The sequence below is a fragment of the Andrographis paniculata genome, unplaced genomic scaffold (assembly GCF_009805555.1).
Source record: "Andrographis paniculata isolate CXL003 unplaced genomic scaffold, ASM980555v1 Contig43END, whole genome shotgun sequence".
In the NCBI taxonomy this organism is placed as follows: Eukaryota; Viridiplantae; Streptophyta; class Magnoliopsida; order Lamiales; family Acanthaceae; genus Andrographis; species Andrographis paniculata.
This window is the reverse complement of record NW_026137577.1, coordinates 1,263,834-1,289,401: the sequence shown is the minus strand read 5'-3', so window position 1 is coordinate 1,289,401 and position 25,568 is coordinate 1,263,834. Positions and strand designations below refer to the sequence as shown.

The following is a 25,568-nucleotide window of genomic DNA, read 5'->3' as shown; positions in this document are numbered from 1 at the left end:
TTACTTTTTCTCTTTTAATTTAAAAATTATACTATTAAATATTCCCTCCCTCCACAAATAAATGTTTACTTTTTTATTTGGGAACGTGAAACAACTATGTTCTTTTTTTTTTTTTTTTCTTAAGCACAAATTTTTTATTTTTACCATTAATTTATTTAGTACTTTTAATCTCTACTATACAATTAAGGATAAATTTGTCAATTCATAACAAAAAGACAATTACCTACAAAATCGTACAAATGTATTTTAGGATAATAAAAATTGGACGAAGGGAGTATAAAATTAGTATATCTTTAAAAATAAGCACGTTTATACAAATACAAATGAGGAGAAAGAAAAAAAAAAGTCCTAAACAAATATATATACTATACAATTTTAATAAATATTGGATGTATTTGTTTTGTAAAAAATAATTTATAAATAATGAATATATACGATGTATTAAGTTTATTTTATTCTTTTGAAAAAGCCATATATATATTTGACAAAAAATAATAATAATAATAATAATAATAATAATTTAAATTATTCAAAAAGAGTAAAAATCACACCGTTAGAAATAAAATCCATCGTCATCCGTCCTAAAATCCTATCTGTCATGATATAATTACATTTTCCAACTTTATTTTTTGTATTATTCAATAATTACATGATAATTTTGCAATTAAAGCATAACTAATATTCAGATAAATAGGTAGTATTCATTGTTCTAGAACATTTCTAGGATTTTTGTTATTAGTTAATATTTTTTATTTTTTTTTATAATTTCTTATATTGATATAAACCTTAAATATTTTGTTAAAAAAATAATATATTTTTATTATAAAATATAATAAATGTTTTTTTTTAAAAAAAACTGAAAATAGTTTAAAAATAAAAGAATAAATTCATATTCTTTTAATATTCAATTTTAAAATTTTTATTTATATATATTTATTGAAAATTGGAGACCCAAACGCGGCGTTAATGCCAAAGTTTGTTTTATTTTGCCAAACCATGCAATTTCTATTTTATTTTTATTTTTATTTTTATTTTTATGTGAAAAATATGCATACATTTATACGTATGTGTATATATATATATAATACCATCCTTTGCTCTTTAATTGTGTGTTTCAGTGTTGAGTCAGATTGCTCTCTCTCTCCTTTCTATTTATTTCTCTCTCTTTCCCTCTCTCTCTCTCTCTAAAAAGCAATATTGGTAGAAGGGAGGAAGGTGGGCTGTGCTCTTCTTCGTCGACTCCTTCTGCATATCTCAGGTCAATTGCGTATATATATATGTATGTATGTATTTGTGCGGTGAAAAGATACATTTTTACATGAATGGGTGAAGCTAGAAATGATAAATTGGAGATTTTTCCAAATCAATTGTGGTGTGGAGTGGTTTTTTGTTGCCCAATTTTGATTGAACTGAATTGAAATGATTTTGTTCTGCGTTGTTGAAGCGAGGTGAATTGTACTTGTTTGACATGATAGAATCTCCGTTGAAGATGTTTATATTCGTCTGGATATGCTGATGAATTGGGAAATTGAAATCCTGACCTTAATTCTCTGATTACTGTTTTCCTTTCTGAGTTTCCTGTTTCCATTTCCGTTTTTCCTTTTCTCAAAGCTGCTGAGGAGTTAATCTGTGGGTGTGCGATAAGGTGCATTTGTTGATTTGAGTAAAGTTAGCTAACAGGGTTTGGAGGATTAGGAAATTTGGGTGAGATTTATGCGTAGTTTGTTGAGGAAATGGTAACTGCTCTTTGAGGAATTGAAATTTTCAGCATTAACTGCGTCAGATTTTAGCTTGTGGGGAAATGCAGTGTTGTGGTATATAATTTAGTTTTATTTTTGGCTGAAGTTTGTTCTTGAAATTTTTTGCAGGAAGAGTTGAGAGAGAAGGGGATTGATTTGGAAAGCCTTGGGGGTTGGGGGTTCCATGGAGTACTCGATTCGGTTCGGTAATTCAGCAGTTGTTTGGACTGAAATGTGAAGACTGCTGTAAAGATTTCTGTGTAGATTAGTGGATATGAATTTGGGGAGGGGGCTTTCGATTCCCCAGGAGAATGGAGTCATACAGAATGGGGATATTTGGGTTCCGACAACACTAGGAAATCCGATCCTGGTGAGGCCGAACAATGGCCATCCTCAAATGCTGAATAATCCAAGACAGGAAACTTGGTTGGATTTGTTAGGGATCTACGGTGGAGTCCTAAATGATTCGGCCGATGTTCTATCTCAAAAGTTCGTTCCAAACAGTCAAGTTGCTACTTGTAACAGGATGCAGCAGCCCTCGAATTCTGTGAGGCAGAAAACTGTGCTGTTGAACAGTACACAGGTCATTCCAAGCGACTCCTATGGCAACATACCTCAGTCTTACAATCGAAATCTCCTGAATGATGAATTCGGCAGGTTTCCGAGGTTTGGAAACTTGGATCCGAGAATACCTACCTCTGTCCAAACTTTCAGTGAAGTTGTACCTCAAGGGATTAATTCTATTGCGGAACTGATGAGCAGGGCAAATTCAACATATGTGCCTATCTCGAATTCAACGCCAAGTAGAAGCAGCTATGTGATGAGCCGACCAGCTGTTGCTTGTCCGAATTCTCTAACTGAATCTAGCCAGATGAGTTACCGTCCAGTTGGTGTCAAAGTCCACCGTAATCAAATGTACTCTTCAGACTATGGCGTTGGCGGTTACAACCTACAAGTAATGTCAAACGGTGAGTAATTAATATTCTGACTTCGATCGTTGATTGCATTTAATATTGTCGGTGAAATGTCAAACGGTGAGTATGTCATATGTGTCAGATCGATCTTTTTCGATTACTCCTATCCATTTCTATTTATTAGTTAGGTGCAAACTGTTGAGTAGATTATAGGTGGGGCGGATACTTTAACTTGATCGTTAGCATTTAAGTTATGAGTTAAAAGTCGAACATCGATTGAACTTGATCATCTGCATTTCATTTCTCAAGTGAGAGTACTATATGTGAGGCGAATATTTCTCCAGTTTGTGTGAGATAATCTTCAGGTCTGTGGCCCTTTGTGTCATGTTATTTTTTCTTCTATTTCTCTTCTAAATAATCTTTTTTATACTTTCTGTTTTTTGCTTCTATTTATTAGTGAGGTGCAAACTGTTGAGTAGATTATAGGTGGGACGGATACTTGAACTCGATCCTTAGCATTTAAGTTATCAGTTAAAGGTTGAACATTGAGTGTCTTTATGTAAGAGAAAATTATTGAACTTGATCATCTGCATTTCATTTCTCAAGTGAGGCCAATATTTCTCCAGTTTGTGTGAGATAATCTTCAGGTCTGTGGCCCTTTATGTCATGTTATTTTTTCTCCTATTCTCTTCTAAATAATTTTTTTTATACTTCGTGTTTTTTGCTTCTTTCAATACTATTGATGTTTGAACTTATGAACTTGAATTCCTTTGTGCATGGAAATGCTTTACTAATACTTCCTTGGAATGCAATACTAACTTCTTGACTATATTGCTGGACTTTTATAGGCAGAAATTTAGTTCCTTATGGGCACAACTATAACCTAAATTTATCACTGAGACCACAATTCGTGGAATCGTCAAGCTCTGCCCGGCCCCTTCTGTTAGGCCCGCAGACACCAAGCCAGCAAATGAGATCAAATAATTACGAGGTCAGTCAAGTACCGATTTCGCTGACAGGAGAAACCTGCAGTAAAGAAATGCATAAGAAGGATGTCACTGCACTTTCTCTACCAACTGAAACTCTGGTGAGGGAGCAGGGTGAATCTTTGCTTGTTAATCTGGATACACCAACTGAAGCCGTGTTGACATCCCCAGCTGAGAAGAGCAATTCTGATGGTGGAATTGATCTCAACAAGACGCCACAGCAAAAGACACCGAAGAGACGTAAACATCGACCAAAAGTTGTAGTTGAAGGGAAGCCGAAAAGGACTCCCAAAGCTGCTGCCACACCAGCAAGTGACACTCCCAATGGAAAACCAAAAAGGAAGTATGTTCGCAAAAATGGTAATAAAACCTCCACTCCTCCAACTGAGATGAAGAATGTTGTGGAAGTATCTGAGGCAGGGCCGGCTAAAAAATCATGCAAGAGAACGTTGAACTTTGAGATGGATAGTGGAGCCGAAAAGGAAAGTCACAGCAAAGATATTGATTGCCAGGCACAGAATAATGAGAGGAGCAAGCTTTCTTTCAATTTGAATTTGGATTCTACGAATGAATTGCCACAGTTGAACAGGCCATTGACATCTGCTATGAGGGAAGGGCACCTGAACTCACGTACGGAAGAGTTACAACAGATTAAGACAGTAAACAATTTTGTCCACTCGAATAAAGTTGTTCCTCAAGACTCCATTCCATTGGAAAATACAGCTCCAGTTCCTGCTGTACTGAAGGATCATACATTGAATATCATTGCAAGGTCTATGAACGCGAGAAATGCACGTATAAACCAAGCTAATGGGCCAGATAGTCTCAATCATGTGCATCAACATATCAGTGGAAGCATTGGTCAGCTTGTCACACAAGCAAATTTTATTGAGCCTGACTTACACAGTAGAAGACAAGCACTGCTCAAGACTCTACCTCAATTTCGAAATATCGTGAATGTCAATGGGGAGCAAGGATCCAAGAGAGGACAAATGGGTGCTGAGCTTAGGCAGCTAGATACTGCAAGCTACATGAATTCACAACTATATTCCTATGGAGTTTCTAAGGCAGGTCAATACAACAATGGAAGCAGCAACATATTGCAAAACTCTATAGGAAAGGGGAAGATGCAGATTGGGGATAAGTTTCATGGAGCCTCTTCCAGCTTGTCTTCTGGCCTTATAAGTATTAAAGATTCTTCGGGGCAAATGGAAGGTATATGGAACAACAACAGGCCTGCTCGAAGCCATGCAATTCATCAGAATGGTGGCCTCACCAGTTTTAATGGCAAAGGGTTGAGCTTATCAAGAAATTCAAATGACAAACCAGAGAGTAGTGATTGGTGCATCAGCTACCAGGAAATGATGAGGGATTTTCAACAGCAACATGGTTCGTCTCATTCTCAGCAGTGCATACAACAAACAATTCAGAAGTCATCCACACATACCAGTGAGCAGAACTGCAACCCTGCATCTGCATCTCAAAAAGACTCTGAATTCACTACAAAAAAGGCAGTCAAGAGGCAGTCCGTTGGGCGTCCCAAGAAAGTGCAGCCGGTTGATAATTTACATCAGCAACAATCACAGAAATCTTCCAAGAAAGGCCGAGGTAACACATCTTTTGCATAACAACTTAATAAAATAGTTATATTTTTGTTTGTAACATAAAATCTAAATGCAGAGTCGCAAAAGGAGCAGAAGACTTCATGTTCACTTGATGATATCACATGCCGTATGAAGGAGCTTCATATCAGTGAAACATCTTTGAATGATAGAAATGCACTTGTACCGTACAAAGGAGATGGTGCCATTGTTGAATACGATCCAGTGAAGAAAAAACGACCACGACCTAGAGTGGACCTAGATCCGGAGACTAACAGGCTATGGAACCTTTTAATGGGAAAGGAAGGAAGTGAGAGTGCAGAAACATTGGACCCTGATAAACAAAAATGGTGGGATGAAGAAAGAAAAGTCTTCCGTGGTCGGGTGGACTCATTCATTGCACGGATGCATCTGGTTCAAGGTAATAATTTCTTGAAACTGAAATCCTTATAATTCCAGATACATAAATCATATATGATAATGTTGAATCATGAATGATCCAAGTCGCTGTTTTTAGCTCTTTCTCTTAATATAAATCATTTTCACATATCTCATTAGTTGTTTTCAAAATTAATTTTAATAAATTTTGGGCATGCAAAACTAATGTTGGTTTCATTTGGGCATTAAAAATTATATTGGTTATATTACTCAAATATTTGAAATTCTACGTACATAGCCATTATATTTGATATAGGATTTATCTGTTTGTATTGAGTATTGCTAGCTCTTGGTTGTTTGGCTGGTGCATATTGCTCTATCCTCAAGTTATCCAGTCAGTGTTACTATACTGAGATGGTTATAAAGCTTTGAGTTGTTATAAGATAGTATAAATAGCAACCTATAAACAGATGCACAAAATAAAATCTGAAGCAACATATTTGATGTGTGAACGAGAGACTGTGTGGTTGACAACTTGATGTGCTTGTAAAGTGGTAGGGTGTGATACTCAACTCATTTATTGCCCTCCTGCCTTTGAATCATGTTCTCAAGTGTGAGGTTTTGAAAATCTTTGTTGGAAACCTGAAAAGCTTCACCTAATGAGCATTCATAGCATTATCAGACAAGCTTCATAAGTGCATGAACTTAGGTTTGAATTGCTAATCCTCTTTTCTGTCATAATTTTTGTTTAGTTATGTTTGTGTGTGTTCGATTTGATAGATTCATATCTAATATCCATATCCATATTTTCCTACAGTGTGTATGTTGGTCATGCTTCAGGTAATGATTTCCTTATATAGTATTCGGTATTCTAGTATATTTATAACAGTGGTCAAGATTGACCAATGGCATTTGTTTTCCTCATCAAGGCAATGAATAAATCCTGAACGATCACTGCAGGTGACAGGCGGTTCTCCAAGTGGAAAGGATCAGTTGTTGACTCTGTTATAGGAGTGTTTCTCACCCAAAACGTCTCAGACCATCTTTCAAGGTACATTCAATTATCTTAGAACTAAGACTTGCATTATGTAATAACAAAGGGAAATCATATGGTTATAACTTATCCCCTTTCTTGCAGCTCTGCATTTATGTCTATTGCAGCCAAGTTCCCTATCAAATCAACAACTTTCGGACAAGCATTCTGTGGAAATGAGGCCAGTTCATCTGTTGCACAGGTCCAGATAACATTTCCAGATGGAACAACTTATCATGACAAAATTACTAAGGAAGTATCTTACAACTATGACTTGACAACATACCTGCAATCTTCTGAATGCCGTGGGAAAAATGTCTTGAGTGAAAACGGAACCTGTTTGATGAATGATCAGAGCAAGAGGTCAGAGGATGACATAATATCATCACAGAGCTCTTCAGAATCTTTTATTCTTCAAGCTTCTGAAGACATAAGATCCAGCTCAGGATCAAACTCAGAAGCTGAAGATGGGTTAAATTTTGGCAGAAACCTTGGTTATTTGAGTGTTCCTGAGCAGCCTGAAGGAATTGCGGCATTGCAGCAACATCAATCTCAGGTCATGGCTGGTTCATTTCCAGCCATGAGCCCAATGATTGGCCATCAAAACCTAGAAAACTCTTCTTACATGCAAAATATTGGAACTGCCAGCAGCAGCAATGAAGACTATTATCCATTCATTCCCAGAGCTCCATCTCATGGAAGCTCAGTTCGACAGTCCTCAAATAAGTACTGGACAAACATGTTGATGGGTGAGGAATGCTTGGGAGATGATTTTATTCCATTATCAGAAAAAGAAAGCTCATCTGCCTGGGCTTCAAATTTTCATGTTAGCAATGGCAAAGGTATAGAACCAGTGCAAGGACAGCATGCGGGGTTAATGGCCGCACAAAATGGAAGCTCACAATTTCAACTACCACCAACAAACCATGCTAGTCAAAACAACTTCCATGAAATGCCAACTGATTTTTCTACAGATGGATCTCAGAGTAGAAATTGCCAACAATTCAGCAACTCTAAGAAAGGAAAGCAGGTGGAAGCTCAGCAGGATAGTACATTTCGGATGAAACCCGTAGGACCTGCTCAAGCATCCAATAAAGAGCCTAGTGGTAAATAAACACAACTGAACGTTCTCATATCAACTCATTTACAGTTAGAGCTTTATACACACTTGTATTTTTTGCAGATAACTCGAAAGGCACTGGTATAACATGTGTTACAACTGAGAAGGAACAAGTTCAATCTTACGGAAAATCATCCCCTGCAGCTAACTCCGCAACCTCAAATGCAAGAAAGCGCAAGGCTGAGAAGGGAAAGGAGGTGGCATTTGATTGGGATATCTTAAGAAAGCAATTGTTATCAAGTGCTGGAATTAGGGAAAGAAGCAGAGAAACAATGGACTCTATAGACTATGAAGCGGTACGAAATGCTGAAGTTCATGAAATTTCTGAGACAATCAGAGCAAGGGGTATGAATAACATGCTAGCAGAACGAATGAAGGTATCCCGAAAGATCGTATTTGAAAAATTTGCAAATCACTCCCTATATCAAATGGCCTACTCATCAAGGCATTTTCATGTGTGTCGTGCAGGATTTTCTGAACCGGCTGGTTCAAGATCATGGAAGTGTTGACTTAGAATGGTTGCGTGATGTTCCTCCTGACAAAGCCAAGTGAGCTTCCACATGAACTATATTTTTTTGTATAGGATATTTAGTGTAATTTAATAATTATGTTATGATTTTTATGACAATTATTATTTATACCATTCTGCTTAACATGCTATTTCAAAAAGGGAGTATCTGTTGAGCATACGAGGGCTGGGGCTCAAAAGTGTGGAGTGCGTACGCCTTTTGACTCTACATCATCTTGCTTTTCCTGTAAGTGCACTTCAACTGCAAAAATCAAGAAATCTTTTCAAGAGTTAAAAAGTTCAGCATTGACTTTTCATTTTGGTTAGGTTGATACCAATGTTGGACGCATTGCCGTTCGACTTGGTTGGGTTCCTCTTCAGCCCCTTCCGGAGTCACTCCAATTGCATCTCCTTGAACTGTAAGTGTATTGTAAAAAATCAATGATAAGGTTTGTGAACTTTTGCAGATATTAATTTTGCTCCTGTGCAGTTACCCCGTGCTGGAGTCAATCCAGAAGTACCTCTGGCCTAGGCTCTGCAAATTGGATCAGGAAACACTGTAAAGTTTTCCTCATCAAAATTACTTATGTAACAACATACCTAAATTTTTCAAAGCTCACCATGCGAACTTATTAATATTTTGTGGCAATGCAGGTATGAGCTGCACTACCAAATGATTACCTTCGGCAAGGTATGCTGTTGTTATTATGTACTAAGCATTACTCCCATTAAGCTAACGTGAAGAATATTTCAAATTCTGGTTTCTGTTTTTGGTACAGGTTTTCTGCACTAAGAAACAACCAAATTGTAATGCTTGTCCAATGAGGGCAGAATGCCGTCATTTTGCAAGTGCTTTTGCAAGGTGAGCTATAAGTTTATAATAATATTTGTTTATAATTGATAATTAAAGCTAGAGTGTTTCATGTACTATATGCTCAATATGGCAATGATGATGAACGTATGCATTATGTACAGTGCAAGACTAGCACTTCCAGCACCAGGAGAGAATCAAGTAGTCGTTTCAGAAGCTGCATCAACTTCTACTAAAAGCTCTACTGTAATACAAAATCCTTTGCCGCTGCTTTCAATTGTGGGTTCCGTCGAAGGGGAAATTGGATTGGGAAGAAGTTCCGAACCATTAATTGAAGAACCTACTACCCCAGAAATATCGATAGAAGATTTAGAAAGAGACATTGAGGATGCATTTTATGAGGATCCAGATGAAATCCCTGAAATAAAACTGAGTGTAGAACAATTTACTTCAAACCTGGAGCACATTATTCAAGAGAAGTTGGAGCTGGGAGAAGCCGATATGTCGAAAGCCCTTGTTGCTTTGAGTCCAGAACTCGCTTCTATGCAAATCCCCAAACTAAAGAATATCAATCGACTGAGGACAGAGCACCAAGTGTAAGTTATTAATTTAGTACATCAAATCAGATGGATATAGAAGTGTATTAAGAAAATGAATTGAAGTTATTGAAAACTGATGACTTATCTTGGTGTAGGTATGAGCTCCCTGATTCACATCCACTGCTGAAAGGGGTTAGCTATTTTATTTTCGAGCTATTATGATTCCGAATGTTCGAAACTTGATTTTCTTTAACATCAGTGTTTCTAATTTTAGATGGATCGGCGAGAACCTGATGATCCAAGTCCATACCTTCTGGCCATATGGGCTCCTGGTGAGTTATACAATCTAATTTCACTTGATGTGGTCTAAAATACCTCATTTTTTTCTCCATAATCCGCGTAGGATGCTAAAGGTATCTATGAACCTCTAGGTTTGCAAAAAAAGTAGAACAGTGTGCAGAGCCAGTACTTCCCTTGTTTTTCCTACTCATAAACTTTCTTAAGGAAAAATATAACCTGTAAAACATAACATTATAATGTTACAATGAAGAGACACATTCTGACAGACCATGCGTAATTCTAACCAGGTGAGACTCCAGATTCAATTCAACCACCTGAAAGGACATGTAGCTCTCAGGAACAAGGTGGTATGTGTAGCAGAAAGACATGCTTTCCATGCTGCAGTGCAAGAGAAGCACAGACCCAAACAGTCAGGGGCACAATTCTGGTGAGAACAAATCGAACATAATCATCGGCATTGCAAGCAAATATATGTTTTTACTTCTTTCAATTCTTCTTTATTGGCTGCAACGTCTACCTCTCTGCAGATACCTTGCAGAACGGCAATGAGAGGGAGCTTTCCCCTAAATGGGACATACTTTCAGGTTAATGAGGTAATTAAATTCGTACTGTTAGCCGTTTTGTGTGCACCACCTATTTATGCAAAAGCTAGGCTTCGTTTAGACAGACACTTTTAAAAGTTTTAGCACTATTCATCCTTATTAACCTTTTTTCGAAAACATCCTATCAAATATATATTCTCTCACAAAAATCTCTATCTAAACGGAGCCTAAAATGCTCGGGAATGTAATGTATATTGTTCTTTGCAGGTTTTTGCAGATGACGAATCCAGTACCAATCCTATAACCGTTCCGAGAAGCTGGATATGGAACTTACCAAGGAGGACAGTATTCTTTGGGACATCTGTCACATCAATTTTTAGAGGTAACCAAAAATACTTACACAAGTTTATTGCTGAATTACAATCGGAAAACTGAAATACAACCTCTCAATGCTAGGCTTATCGACTGAAGGTATCCAATATTGCTTCTGGAAAGGTATCCATTGTCCATACATTCTAGCTTCTCCATTGACATGCTTTTCGTACAACAACATTACCGTTACACTTTGGAGCATTTCCTCATATTTTCACATCCTTATTGCAGGATTTGTGTGTGTTAGAGGATTTGAACAGAAAACTCGTGCACCGAGGCCTCTGAAGTCTAGATTCCACCTACCTCCAAGCAAGGTGGTCAAGAAAGATGAATAAAGATATGATTCGTTGCAGGAAAATCGCAAGCTCGGGGTACTATTCTGAATCCTGCCATTCAAAACAGAAAGATACTGCAGAACTAGGATAGCAGTAGAATCCTAACATTTTTCTTTTCTTTATTTATTTTCCATCCAAAAAAGGGGAAAAAAAACATTCATTTGGTTCTCCTCTTCCCTGAAGTTTCCGGTCTACCTGTTCTTCAAGCAGCTATTTATCGATTGCCCTGTGGCATGACATTATATTATCTGCTGCTCAAAGTTCAGGGTATTCTCATAAAGGGATTCCTTTAGATTGAAGAAATCCAATTCTTTATTGGCCGTTGCCTGTTTTTTCTAGTATTTTTTTTGTTTTTCGACATAACTTATGGTTCGAGAATGTCATTTTTCGACGATAAATGCTTTCTTTAACTGGGAAGGGCAATAAAAGAATAATGTGACTGCAATTTTTATTTCTTGTTTGGTTTTTTTGGGTGTATGCTTGTGTTGCTTTGTTGTTCTTAATGTTGCTTTTTTGTTGAAATGTTTTGAAAGGTGATTATAGCGATGGTTATCTTTGTTACTGGTGTGCATGTTTGGATTTTTTTAGTTAGATTTCGTGGATATGTGGAAGGGTTTAGCATGAAATGAATTGATTTATGAAGTATTAATGCCTATATTTGTATTTGTTTGTGTTTGTGAGTGTGTTTTTTAGATAATATATATATTTTTATGTTAGTTCCTATAATAATATAAAAAATAGAGTATTTTATATTGAATTGTGATTTTTATGAATAGATATAATATATATTATATTTTTTTAATGATGTTTATAGGAAATCATATCGATGAAAAAATTGTTTTTTTTTTTTTTTTTTTGAGGAGATGATTTGTACAAATATTTATATATTTTCATGCATATTTGGATATTTAGTTAGATTGATGGATATATACAAGGGTTTACCGGTTTAGCATGAAATGAATTGATTTATGAGATATGAATGTCTCTTTCTGTATTTGTTTTTGTTTTACATATATATATATATATATATATTTTTATCTTTGCTGAAATAGTTATTAGGGGAAAGGATTTGAATAAAAAAATTTTATAGTCACTCCATCTACTAGGTATCCATTTTACTATATTTTTTTTTTTTGTCTACATACAATTTTTTTTTTAGTATTTATAGATTCATCTATATATTATAAATATGATTTTATTTATGCTTATTTAGATCAATATTTTCAAATTAATTTGATACCATCATAGGGTAAAATAGTTTTTATGTACCAAAATTATATATTACAAATTATTCATACAATATTTATTAAATTCTTTTTTCAAATTAAAAAGTAAATATTTACTTCCCACTGAGACATAATATATTTTTATATGTAAAAATACATAATTTTTTTTTTTGAAAATTTTGATATTATTCATTTATAGTAATATATATTTTCTTTATCTTACAAAATATTTTATCAAATACTATCTATTCTTATATCTCAAAAGTCTATGTAAATAGAACCGGAGTCTATATTATAGTCATTTGCGCTATAGTTTATTGGGGTTTGTTCAATTTGTGTTCTTTAATTAATATGTTTTTTTTTTTTATGTTAGATATGTTAGTAATATAAAAATAAATGAACGATTGAATTTTTGTGAGTGAAATCATGCTTATTATGTATATTGTGCTGGTATAAGTATATATTATATTTTAAAAATAATATTATAGAAAATCGGTCCCTGGAAAAACTAAGTGAAGACGTTGGTTACATAGTATTTTTATTTCATTTTTTTCAAATATTATTTGCCGGGATTTTCCCTCATAAAAATTTCGTTGTAAATAAGGATTCCATCATTTTTTTTTAGGCTTGTATAGTTCGAGTTTGGTCTCATTGTGCGCTGTCTCTGATCCAATGTCTTACCTTTGAACCTTTCATCATCAACGTTGTCTCCTTCTTATTGTTCGATTTTTCTCGTGCTTATCCTTTGAGGCATATACCTTTTGCCTTCTGCATCATCTTCTTCCTCTTCGTTGCATGTCTGACTTTCTTGAGAAAATCCTCGTTACTTTCCACGTACTAACTTGTTGATACTACTAGCACGTCTACCACTTGGAGCATGCAAGAAAATTTTGGATAACGTACATACAAATTTAACTATATGTATTTGTATTGAAAACTTATTGTATTATGTATGTTTATTTTAGATTTTGTTTTAATTAGAGAAATATGTTTGCTAATAATTAAATATTAAATTGTTACATGGAGTAAAAATTTTATGTATCGAATCTTGATAAAATGTTGATGTAATTGTATTATGAAGATTTGTTGTCTTCGATGTATTATTAATACAACGTTTTGTTATTATCACTTCAGATTAAGTGGCTTTATAACACTAGCGGAGCCAAAGCATTGAAGTTTGGGGGCTTTTCTTAATAATAAAAAGTAAAATATTAGAAATATTGAAAATAGTTTTTACATCCGGTGCGACAATTGTAGTGTTGGGTCGTCATATTTTGAAATCTCTGTAAAATACTTTTGATTTCACATTTTACAAAAATAATTTTTTCAATATAAGATACTAGACAATTCGCAAAAAACTTATCTCCCATTGTGTTACGCAAATCAGTCTTTATAATCTTTATAGCATAAAATGATCTTTACGGGCAAGACCAATGCTAATACTATAACACACCTTAAGTCGATATATCAAATGAAAAATAGTATCAACTTTAAACTCAACCATCTTCTTTGCAAGACTTTCAATATCAGAAAGATTTGAGAAATCCGATTTTCTTCACACATAATAAATGTATGATCGAAATTGTAATCTCAATTCCATTAGATTCTCCCCGGTAAAATCATCTAAGTACAACTCAGCCATGTGGAATATCTGTTCAAGATCAAAGCTAGCAAATGAATTACTAGGATCAAGGCAAGCTATGCACATAATCAGCTCAGAATTCAACTAAAAAAATTGGACATTCATTTCTTGAGAAATAATATCAACAAACTATATTAATAATAAAATAAAATAATACTATAAAATAGCAATTGAATATCGTTATAAAATGAACAAGAATTTAATTACCTATAAAAATATGTCTACACGAAAATAGTGAATATAAGTCTTTCCCTTTTTCACCCAATGTTCTTCTTGCCAGACCCGGTATAACAACTTCCATAGTGGGCACGAAAATCTCATTTTTAAAACAAAATTCAGTTACTTCTTTCAAAAACTTATCCCAACCATTATTTCTAAATTCCCCCAATTCATCTTTCAGTAACTGTATCAAGCGAACAACAAGATATATGTTTTGATTCTTTTGTTGTAAAGTTTGTGACAAAACATTTGTCATTCTTAACAAACGCATCATCAAATAACCAATGAATACAAATTCTAAGCTCTTCATCTTATCAATCAAACTAACCGTTTTATAGATCGACTCTTTGGATCATCACCATCCTCAAATACTGCATGAATCACTTCTTTCACCACATCCCATAATTGAAAAAATTTGAAGAATTGTCTTGAAGTTTGAGCCCTAACGAGTGTCACCGGCTCGATTTAAGACCATTTCTTGTTTATTTTGTTTTCCTTTCAAAACATCACCTTCCTCTGTACGTTTGACACGAGCATCATGTTGTTGTTGTCTCAAATTATTTCTTATTTTACATGAAGCTCCGGCAACATTAACAATCAGAGAAAGGTACTCAAAGAAATTTAAGACATACCCATTTTTGCTCACGCTAGCAACAACTAATTGAAGTTGGTGAAAAACAATGGATATAGTGTGCATGCCCATTTTCCTTTAAAATAAGTACCTTAAGTCCATTGAACTCACCATTGTAGCCTTGACATTTTAGTTTTGATAATGACAACCTATTCTTTGCAAAAAAATTCATCAATGGCATTTTTGAAAGATTGCGAACAAGTATCACTAATATGTACCACACCAAAAAATCGTTCAATCACTTCTCCATCATCATTCACAAATCTCAAAATTATCGACATTTGCTCATTTACCGAACTATCTCGCCCCTCATCAATTAAAACAGAGAAATATTTATCTCCAATTTCATTCAAAATCACATTTCTCACCTCTGTAGCACATGCATTGATAATTTGCTTTTGAATATTTGAAGAAGTCAGTTGATTGTTGGCAGGAGCATTTGAATTCATTACACTATTTACCTTTTTATTTCGCTCACAATATCAACTAATGAGTTCAAGAAAGTTGCCTCGATGCACTGTGATAACTTGTTATGTCCACGAAAAGCTAAGCCTTGTTCCATAAGATATCTAATTATATTAACAACAGCAGTCAACCGGGTGTGATAAACAATCTCATTTCACTATTTTTTTACACAAATACATAATCCACATTATGCTTTTGATCTTTATATCCAAAGTATTTAGTTCTAACATAATTATGTTAACCATTTCCACCACCCTCGGGCTCCTTGAATTTTGAATAGCCTTTTTCCAATTACTAAATCCAATTTTAGTGAATGCATCATCTCTGTGTTTATGGCCTTCACCAAACAAATAGCACCAAAGACAAAATGCAGCATCTTTTAACACACTATTCTAACCATTCTAACCAGATAAAACTTTTGAACCATACCTTTTGAAATTTTCTTTTACCCTCACCATATTGACTAAGCGGAAAATCATGTCCTAATGGTTGACAAGGTTCATTGACCAAATATCATCGCCTCAATTCATCTTTGATTTCAACGGGATAACTTTTAATTGGTTTTCGAATACCAGGATCACTAATAATATCATTGTCTTCATCTCATTCCGCCAACTTATTTTATGTAATCTCATTAACATTGATACTAGAATTTGGCTCGATAGAACTTGAAGTCGCATATTTTGATTTAGAACTTTTTTAAAGAAAATATCTTTTCATTTTACCATAATTAAAAAAAGACATAACAAATAAAAATTTATATTTAAACAAATAAAGACATACTATATAATTTTATAAAAATATTAACTCTAAAATTATACTTACAAATTCGCACTCAACAAGAGACGAGAGCAGAAGATTGAGACAAAAGTCAGAGATTGTAGCACTAGTGCAAAACTAAAAATTAGATTTAGAAAATTAAATACTCCCTCCGTCCCGTTGGAAGAGTGGCGTTTGCTTTTTGCACGTAGATTTTTTAATATTAGTATTATATTGGATTGTAGTAAAGAAAAATAAAAATCCCTATTAATATGATGTAATATAAAAGTAATGACATTTGTGTAATATATTGTAAGTCGAAAGAGTATTTATTATGTTAAGTAGGTAGTACAATTACTAAATTAGAAAATGATAACTAGGACGGACGAAAATGAAAATTGGTAACATTTTCAATGGGACGGAGAGAGTAGTATATTTAGATTAAAATAAAAAGAATTAGATTAATTTTTTTTTTGCCTAAATAAAAAAGTTGTTCCGATAGAAATACAAATATAACTAATACGCAGTACCTTCAAGCTTAGTCATTTTCTTCATGTCGATTTTCCGATCTATATGGCCGAGAAAATAAAAAAAAAAAAAAAAAATAGAATGCCGAGAAGGAAGAACTGAAGGACGAAGTGACGAACAGAAGAAAAAATGAATTGGAGGTATGTTGCGTAAAGGCATAATATTTATTGTATATTTTTATACAATAATAATAATATTTTTATTTATAAATATATGAATTTAAAAAATAATTTCCTATTCAAACCCAGAATAGGAATTTAGGATATGACCAATTCGACTTTTCAATTCTTTCTTTCGTCTTCTTTTTGTATTTCTTTTACAGGGTTCTTCTTCTTCATTTCCATCCCACGCAGCCAGGACGCCTATCAATATTCGACGAAATTGGGGGGCAAACTACGGGTGGGATATAATTTTAGGTAAAGAAAGATTCCTAAATTTTTTGTTCGGGGGCAACGGACCCTCGGGTCCCTTGGTGCCTGGTTGGTGTCTCAGTTAGGGATGGGAATAGACTGGGCGCCTGTCAAGTCCTACGGCTGGTCTACATAAGTCTAGCTTGGCTTGATTTATTTACTAAAAGTTCAAGTCCTACTGCTCTCCATAAGGCTTAGCCTGATCTGATTTATTTATTAAAAGTTCAGGTCAAATTCTTTTTATAATTATATATTAAAAATAATTTTTTATTTAATAATAATATTCATTAAATAATTTTAATTATAAATTTATTATAAAAAATAGAATTTTTTAACTTTTGTATATATTAAATAATTTTAGAAGTATATTGATTTTTTCCGGCGGTCATTATTCCTACTTCTGCAGCTATCGGTTTGCACTTTTACCCGCTTAGCTCAGAGGTTAGAGCATCGCATTTGTAACGTGACTGCTGCGGGTCAAGCCGTAGAAGGTATAGCAAGACAGGAATCCCAATTTGGATTTGATATGGAGAAAAGAACTTCCTATAACTAGAATTTCGATAACTCGAAAAAGAACTTTCAAGTTCAGGCCGAATATAATGATTCTATTGCATGTATTTTGGAAGAGTTTTTTTTATTGAACGTGTTCATTCATTTTCACTGGGAAAGCTTGAACTCAGTTCCTACAGTGATGAATATGAGCACAATTGAGTCGCGATAGTTAGCTCTCGGTCTTCCGGTGGGGATCTATTCACTCTATCAATAACCGAGCCGGCCTTAGTGAGATTATATGAGCAAATGCCTGATCCAAAATATGTCGATGGAGCCTTTAGGAACAGCCTTTCTACTATTTTAGCGATGCATATGTAGAAAGCCTTTTTTGTTTTTCTTCTTTCTTTTCTATACACAGAATTTTTGTGAATCCATAGAACTTTCGTTCTTCCATTTCTTGGTTAAAAGACTCGCTTTCGCTACGGCTCCGGTGGGTTCCCTTAACCAAGCCACCGTTGAGCGACGGCCCTTCCACTCGGCACCGTCGGATCTTTTACAAGATCAATTCGGGGGCATATATGATTCTTGGGCTCCGGGAGGGGGAGATGTAAGAAAAATTACCAACTTGACTTTGATAGCGAGATCTCGAATCAACTTATTGGTCTTATGGTATATTTCAGCGTCCTGTAGTAAGAGGAGTAGTTATGAACCCTGTAGAGCATCCCCACGCTACTCGGGGGAGAGCGTAAGCTAGTGATGCTTTCGGCTGTTCTTATATCTCCATGAATCTAGGAACTTTTGCCCGGGTAGAGACCAAAGATCTTGAGCAACCGAGCCGTTTTTTCTTCTGCAGTACCTCGACGTGACATGAGCGTGAAAGGGGTGTTCTGAGAAATATTTACCATCTGAAAAGAGGAGAAAACGGAACAAATTAGAATTCGCAATTTTCTACGACGTCTAAACGATTTTGCGAACGTATTCCCCAGGCGGGATACTTAAAGCAGAAGGGAAGAACTTGCATCAGTATCTCAATTCAAACATGAGGCAAATACCACCGTTTTTTGTTTTGGATCTTCCAATTTGGTTAACCCGAAAAATGAGATAGATCCGTTACTTGAACGAAACTGGATCTTGTGGAATCCGTTGAATTAACTGAACAAGCAGACACAAAAGGAATTCGCCGGTCGTGACCAAGAAACACCGGTTTTGCTTGGTGGGCCGGAAATGCCCGACTATCGCAAATATTCACTTCTGGCATACCATATTTCAATGGGTAAATATGCAGTTACGAATAATCCAGCCAAAGTAATAGGAATTAGACCTTACACGACGAGGTCGATTTTTTATTTCTAATTAAATTTTCAGATAAATAAATAAATAAATAAATAAAAATGTTATATAATTTTTTAAATAAACTTGTAGGCTACACATACTTTTAAAAAAAAAATTCAGACTTACATGCCAGACTTAGGCCAGATATTCTTAAAACAGACCTATTTAGCCAAAGTCAGGTCTGTCCTAGCCTATTTCCATCCCTAGTATCAGTGTTTTGAGCTACTACCAAAAATTTAATTTTTTGCATAGGAAATAGCTTCAAAAATTTAAACTAAGCTCCGGAATATTTTTAATTAGTTTTGGAATTTGTTTTAGATTGATACTTGAGGGTAAAAACTTGTTGCTATATTGAATAGTCTCGGAATCTTCGATGTTAATCTGAATAGTCTTGGAATTTTCGAAATTAAGTCCGAAGCTAATATACCTATAAGCGCGTGAAATAATTTTGTTAATTGCTTCAAAATTTTCCGAGAAACTTATTAAATTTTTAAAAAAAAATTAATGAAAACTTTTCTCCGGCAGCTGCCGTCGCCGCCACCTTCGCCGAAAAAGCCACTGCCACCTCCACCGGACAAAAAGAAGGAGAAGACTTCGTTTCCGCCGCTGGCCCCCCACCGCCGTTGCCATCGGAGAAGAAGACGAAGGAGGCAGCTCCACCGCCCGCTGCTGCAGCTACCGCCGCCACCAGAGAAGAAGAACCAGAAAGGAGGAGGCTCCGCCGCAGCCGCGCCTGCCCTTGCTGCCACCGCCGCCTTCGCCGGAAAAAAAGGAGGAGGAGAAAGGTCCGTTGGTCCGCCGCCGTCATTGTCGCCGCGTCGTCGTCTTTGGGGCCGCCTCCATCATTGCCGCCATAGCCGAAGAAGAGGAGGCGAAGGGTCCGCCGGCCCACTGCCATCGCCGCCGCGTTGCCGTCGTCACAGCCGCCGCTATCGTCGCTCCTGTCGCTAGAGATGAAGGAGGAGAACCGTTGTCGTCACAGCCGCCGTTGCCGGAGAAGAAAGAGGGGAAGATCCGCCGGCCGGTCGCCTTCACTGGCCGCCCGAAAAGAAGATGGCGGAGGGGAGGAGGAGGAGAAGAAAGAGTTTTGGGGTTAAGAAAATTTTTTGAATTTGGAGAGGGAGCAGAAGGTACATAAAGATAGATAATACCGATGGATTGGTTGATTTGGGGTCGGTTGTCCTGTGCCATTTTTTTATGTTGCATTGTAGCAACTTAAAAAATGGCGTTGCTTTCTTTTGATTTTTTAATTTTTAAAATTTTTAATTTTTAAATTTTAATTTTTAAATTTATTTTTTATTTTTCTAAATTTTTAAAAATTTTATTTTAAATTATAAAAGTAAAAAGTTGTTAAAAATAATAGAAAAAATTGAATATTTGAAGAATAATAATGAAAAATAAATTTATTTTAGAATTAAAAATTGAATAAATAAAATTGATAGGCTGAAGATAAAAAAATGAAAGAAATGGTGAAGAAGATGGGGAAGAGGATTCCTTATCCACTGCTCCGGGACTATACTAAGCCAACTTAGCCATCGAGCCAAACAAATCCGTAGGCCTATTGACCATGAATCTCTAGGCTGACCAAGATATTGGATCGTTCGCACATTCTCCATTTTGGACTGCACCAGCCCGGCGCTGATTTTTGGATTGTGGGTTACAATACCCTTGAAGGATTTTTAAGGTTTTGATTATCATGAAGATGAATTTGATCTTCAATATAGCTTTAATTGTTTTTTTTTTTTGAAAATTTTGAAGGTATTTGATTTTTATAGAAGTATATTTGATGCAACATAATAATTTTTGTCAATCGTATCTCTTTTGATTTGGGCCGAACACACAGTTAACTTTGAAATGAAGTTTCCAATTGTTATTGGCCCAAATTCAATAACGCAGAATTAAAAATACATAACACGCCATTGATTTTAGATTTATAAGAAAATGTACAAAAAAGAAGCAAAAATTACTTCTAAATTGTCCTCAAACAATTCATTCAACTATTCCATTCACAACTTATCAATAATAATTACAAAAATTAAATTAAAATAAATTAAAGAATAAAGAATATTTCATTCACACAATAAGATTGTTACAAGTTCAACATGTAACAATTATTTATCAACAAACTTACATATTCATGTATACCCAAAAACAAACAAAAATCAATGTCAATCTATAACTATGTACACAAAATCAATTCAAAAAATTTGAATAAATCATAAAAATTTTGTTGCAAAGAAGGATTCTATCACTTTTTTAGCCTTGTTTGCTTTGAGTTTGATCTTCTTGGCTCGACTTCGTTGCGTCGTCTGATCCAACGACGATCACATTCGGGGTCTTAACTTTGAACCTTTCGAGTCTCAATCCGTCGACATCATCATCGATTCCTCGTTGTTTGATTCCTCTCATGCTTACGCTTCGAGGCATACTCTTTGCCTTCTTCATCATCTTCTTCCTCTTCGTTGCACGTCCGACTTTCGTGAACAACTCCTCGTGATTTCCGTGAAAAATTTCTCTGAAAAAATCACGGCGTTCTGTGTAGATTTCTTCGAACATCTCTAGCAAGATGAGAAGCCTTGAATCGACCCTTTTTCCGGACTTCCAACGAAGATAGTCGGAAGTCTTTGGTTGATCATCAACAGAGTTCTTCTCCATGCTATCGATCTTTTAAGGAAAAAATATAAAGATCGGGTTTTTCTCTCTTTTTTTTTTTTTTATTGTGGAAAGAAAATATTCTTCTTGGTTAGATGAAAGAATGAATGACTAAATTGAAAGCTTATTACACCACATGTATATGTGTATGTATATATATATATATATGTATAGTCTTGATTGACAAGGAAGAAATTTCAAGGAAAATTGGTTAGTTGACTAAGTAATAAAAAGACTTAGTAAAAGGAAGCTAAACATATTAGCTAAGCGCGCCCCAAAGTTATTATACAGTAAAAATAATTATAAATTAAAATTAAAATAATTAAATAATTTAATTAAAATTATAAAAATTATAAAATTTAAAATATAATTAAAGTATATAATTATATTTTTAAAAAATAAAATGACAAATTATTTGGGATTGGTGAAAATAGAAAATATAGACAAATTATGTTGGATGGATCAAAATAATACATACTTGTCAACATACTATTATATTTGACTCTCACTGTCTAGACAAATAGGTATATAATTATATTTTGGGTGGATATGATTCCGATGACTATTAATAAGACAAATATAATATATATACATAATATAAATAATATAGTATATTTTTTATTTTATAATAAAAAATTAAAAATTCAACATAAAATATTATATTTTATATTATTGCACAATTTCTTAAATCTACATAAAAAATAACACCTCAAACACTAAACAAACACCATAAGATAATTTGATGTAAATTTGTGCGTCTTTTTACAAAATTTTTCAAATTTTATTATTTGAATTTTGCATTTTTTAAATATATATCACAAAAAAATTTATTAAATATTATTTTAATATCAAACCAAAATTAAAGAAATACACAGGTGGCCATAGATAATAAATATATTTTATTTGGATGAATAAAATTAAAAAAAATGCAAAAATATATTTTTGAGGTGAATTGAGGAGTATTATTTATTTTTGAAATTATATGAGTTTGGTCGCAAGTTGGGAAGTTTAGTTGGACGATCAGATTTGCTCGATGAGATGTTGTTGAATAATTATGTAATACTAATTTTGATTAAAATTAAAATATATTTAAAAGATGGTTTGAACGGTCAAAAATGCATAAATTAAAACTGTACCAAATTCTTTGTACTTTTAAAATTGTGTAAAAATCCATCGTAATTTCACAAACTTTGCGTTTAACCCCCTTAGCTGTCTTCATTTAACGGTGTTTAATCTACACGTATTAAATACGAATAAATTTTGGAATCTCTATATTTAAACTTCTGAAATTACAAAATATTCATTACTCTTATATTTAGTCTCAAATAAAAGTAAAAAATTGTAGTATCAGAGGAAAATAATTATTTCCGAGCATAATTTATTGTTCCTTGAAGCTAGATATATAAATAAAATTATTGTATTTGTAATTTCAAGAGTTCAGAAATAGAGATTTTGAAACTTATTTTCAATTTGAGCGCATGCAGGTCAACATCGTTAAATAATAACTGTCGATGGACTTAGATACAACGTTTATGAAATCATTAGTGAATCTGACGCAGTTTTGTAAATACGAGGCATTTGACGTAATTTCGTAAAACCACGAGTGAATTGTACAATTTTGCCTATAATTTATTTAATATAACTATTAATATAAATTTTTAAATAAAATTGATTTGGTTCAATTAACCCAAAATAATATTAAAAATTAAAATTAAACTAGACCGAACAAATATATATTATATATAAATATATGCATTTATATTTTAACTAATTTTTCTTGATTAACTTAAATTTAGTTTGATTTGTCAATTCAACTGTTGGATTTGAATATTTTGTTCACTCTTTTCCATATGTATAGAATATATAGTATAATTTACTAATAATGATAATAATAATTATATCCTAAAAGAAAAATAAAAATAAACAAAAGCGTAAAATACATTTTTGGTCCCTTATTTGTCAAATTAATTTAATTTTATTCTTTTATCATTGTTTCAATAAAAAATAAAAAGTATAATTATTACTACTTTTGTCGCGTGAAAATATTAAATTTTTATTTTAATAAAAAATCATAAATAAAAAATAAATAAAAAATACACAATATTAAAACTCATCCTTAAAAATTATGAGCCTATTTTTATTTCTATTTTTATGACGAAAGTAGTGTATAATTTTCATCCGAAACTATCATTCTTATTCATTATTTATATTGATTTATATTATTATTATTTTTTCACCATACAAATATTTTCTTTCAAACAATATTTTCAAAAAAGATTATTTAATTTAAAAACCATTTGTTTAAAACAATATAATTGCTAGATACTTGCTTGTCTTAATTAAATCGTTGACATAAGAAAACAATATATATACATATATATTTATATTTGTGTGGATATGAGTATGGTAATAAATATAGGGTAAAATTGCTTATAACCCCCTGTAGTTTCAAAATTCAGCGTAAAATCATCTCCTTATATTTTAAAAATTGCATGGTACTCCCTTATACTTTAAAAAATATTACATGAAACTCCACCACCATGAAATTTCTTCCTTGTGTGATAAGAAGATTATTTTTTATCTATATGTTTTGCATGAAAGGGGGTTTTATGCAACATTTTTTAAAGTATAAGTGAACGTCATGCAATTTTTTAAAGTAAAATGGGAATTTATACTGAGTTCTGAAACCACAAAGTGGTTTCATGCAATATTTTTTAAAGTATAAGGGGGCGTCACGCAATTTTTAAAATAGAGTGTGAATTTACGCTGAGTTTCGAAACCACAAGAGAATTATGAGCAATTTTGCCTAAATATAGTGACATGGGATAATAATTTTTGTAAAACAATTTTTTTAAGGATATCGTTTTTATACGACAATATATATAACTAGTATATCGATTAATTTTTCGAGAAAATAATAATTAAAAATTAATCCTTAATTATATTAATTGATAATGAATCAAAATTTTTATTTTAAAAATTGAGGAACTAAAATTGATCCAAAATATATAAAAAACAGATCAATTGTACAAAAGAACATATACTCCATCCGTCTCAATTCAAAGTACTTTTTTTTTACTGTTTTCGTCTGTCTCATTGCAAAGTATCAATTTCCTATTTTGTAAAAAGCACTTCTATATTAATATCAAAGTATCTTTAACGTTTACTTAAATTACAAACATATTATTACACATACAATTACTTTATACAAAAAGTCAATTGATAAAAATGTCAAAAACTCTTACATACTTTCACTAATTAATAAAATATTATTATTTTTAAATCTAAGTACAAACCTCCAAATGATCTATTTAAAAAAAGACCAGGGAGTATTACTCTAAACAAAAGTTGTTTAGATTTGTATTTTTCTTTTTTTATTAAATTTTAAGTTAAATATTATTTCGATATAATATTTTATGAAATAAAGTAATATATTTTTAATATAACTATATATTTAATGGGAAAATTTTATGTCTAAAATTAATGCAAACTGAACAAATCTATTTTGCACAAAATATTAAGAGAATATTTAAATACATTTTTTTATGATATAACTATGAATAATATTTTATCTTAGTATATAAAAACGTGTTTAGCGTAACAATTTTTATGATATTGTTGTGATTAAGACTTAATAGTCGATGGTGTGTTTGAGTCCGTAGTTGATTGCTTGCACGTATCAAATTGTATTTGTCCTATTTTATTATTATTATTATTATTATTATTATTATTTAATTGAGATTCCTTTATAAATATATATATACTTCATCCATCTCAATTTAACACGATTTTTTGGTATTTTTGTGGTAAATTAAAAAAAATAACAGTATTTTATTAGTTAGTGGAAGTGTGTAAAAGATTTTTGACATTTTTGTCATTTGATTTTATCATAAAGTAATTGTATATGTAATGATTTTTAATACTTTAACAGTATTTTGATATTAGTATATAATCATTTTTTTTAAAAAAAAGGAAATAGATATTTTGAAATGGAACATACAATAATAGTAAAAATGATATTTTAAATTGGGACG

General features: G+C 33.0%; 1 protein-coding gene across 1 annotated transcript; it reads left to right on the top strand.

Annotated features, from left to right (window-relative positions):
- Nucleotides 1–1,118: 1,118 nt before the first annotated feature.
- On the top strand, nt 1,119–11,623 carry LOC127251214 (transcriptional activator DEMETER-like). The gene is made up of 21 exons (XM_051274821.1): nt 1,119–1,258; nt 1,869–2,707; nt 3,502–5,247; nt 5,320–5,661; nt 6,579–6,669; nt 6,757–7,757; nt 7,835–8,148; nt 8,240–8,319; nt 8,442–8,526; nt 8,607–8,698; nt 8,770–8,838; nt 8,934–8,970; nt 9,059–9,141; nt 9,255–9,686; nt 9,785–9,821; nt 9,904–9,961; nt 10,217–10,356; nt 10,457–10,522; nt 10,739–10,853; nt 10,928–10,966; nt 11,075–11,623. The coding sequence occupies exons 2-21, from the start codon at nt 2,014–2,016 to the stop codon at nt 11,176–11,178; spliced, it is 5,625 nt and encodes a 1,874-aa protein (XP_051130778.1). The 5' UTR covers nt 1,119–1,258; nt 1,869–2,013; the 3' UTR covers nt 11,179–11,623.
- Nucleotides 11,624–25,568: the final 13,945 nt, after the last annotated feature.

Excerpts from the sequence above, each read along its gene's own strand:
- LOC127251214 (XM_051274821.1), top strand. The coding sequence starts at position 2,014 with ATGAATTTGGGGAGGGGGCTTTCGATTCCCCAGGAGAATGGAGTCATA. Across the intron at positions 8,149-8,239 it reads TGCTAGCAGAACGAATGAAG|GATTTTCTGAACCGGCTGGT; the intron begins GTATCCCGAAAG and ends TGTGTCGTGCAG. Across the intron at positions 10,523-10,738 it reads CATACTTTCAGGTTAATGAG|GTTTTTGCAGATGACGAATC; the intron begins GTAATTAAATTC and ends TGTTCTTTGCAG.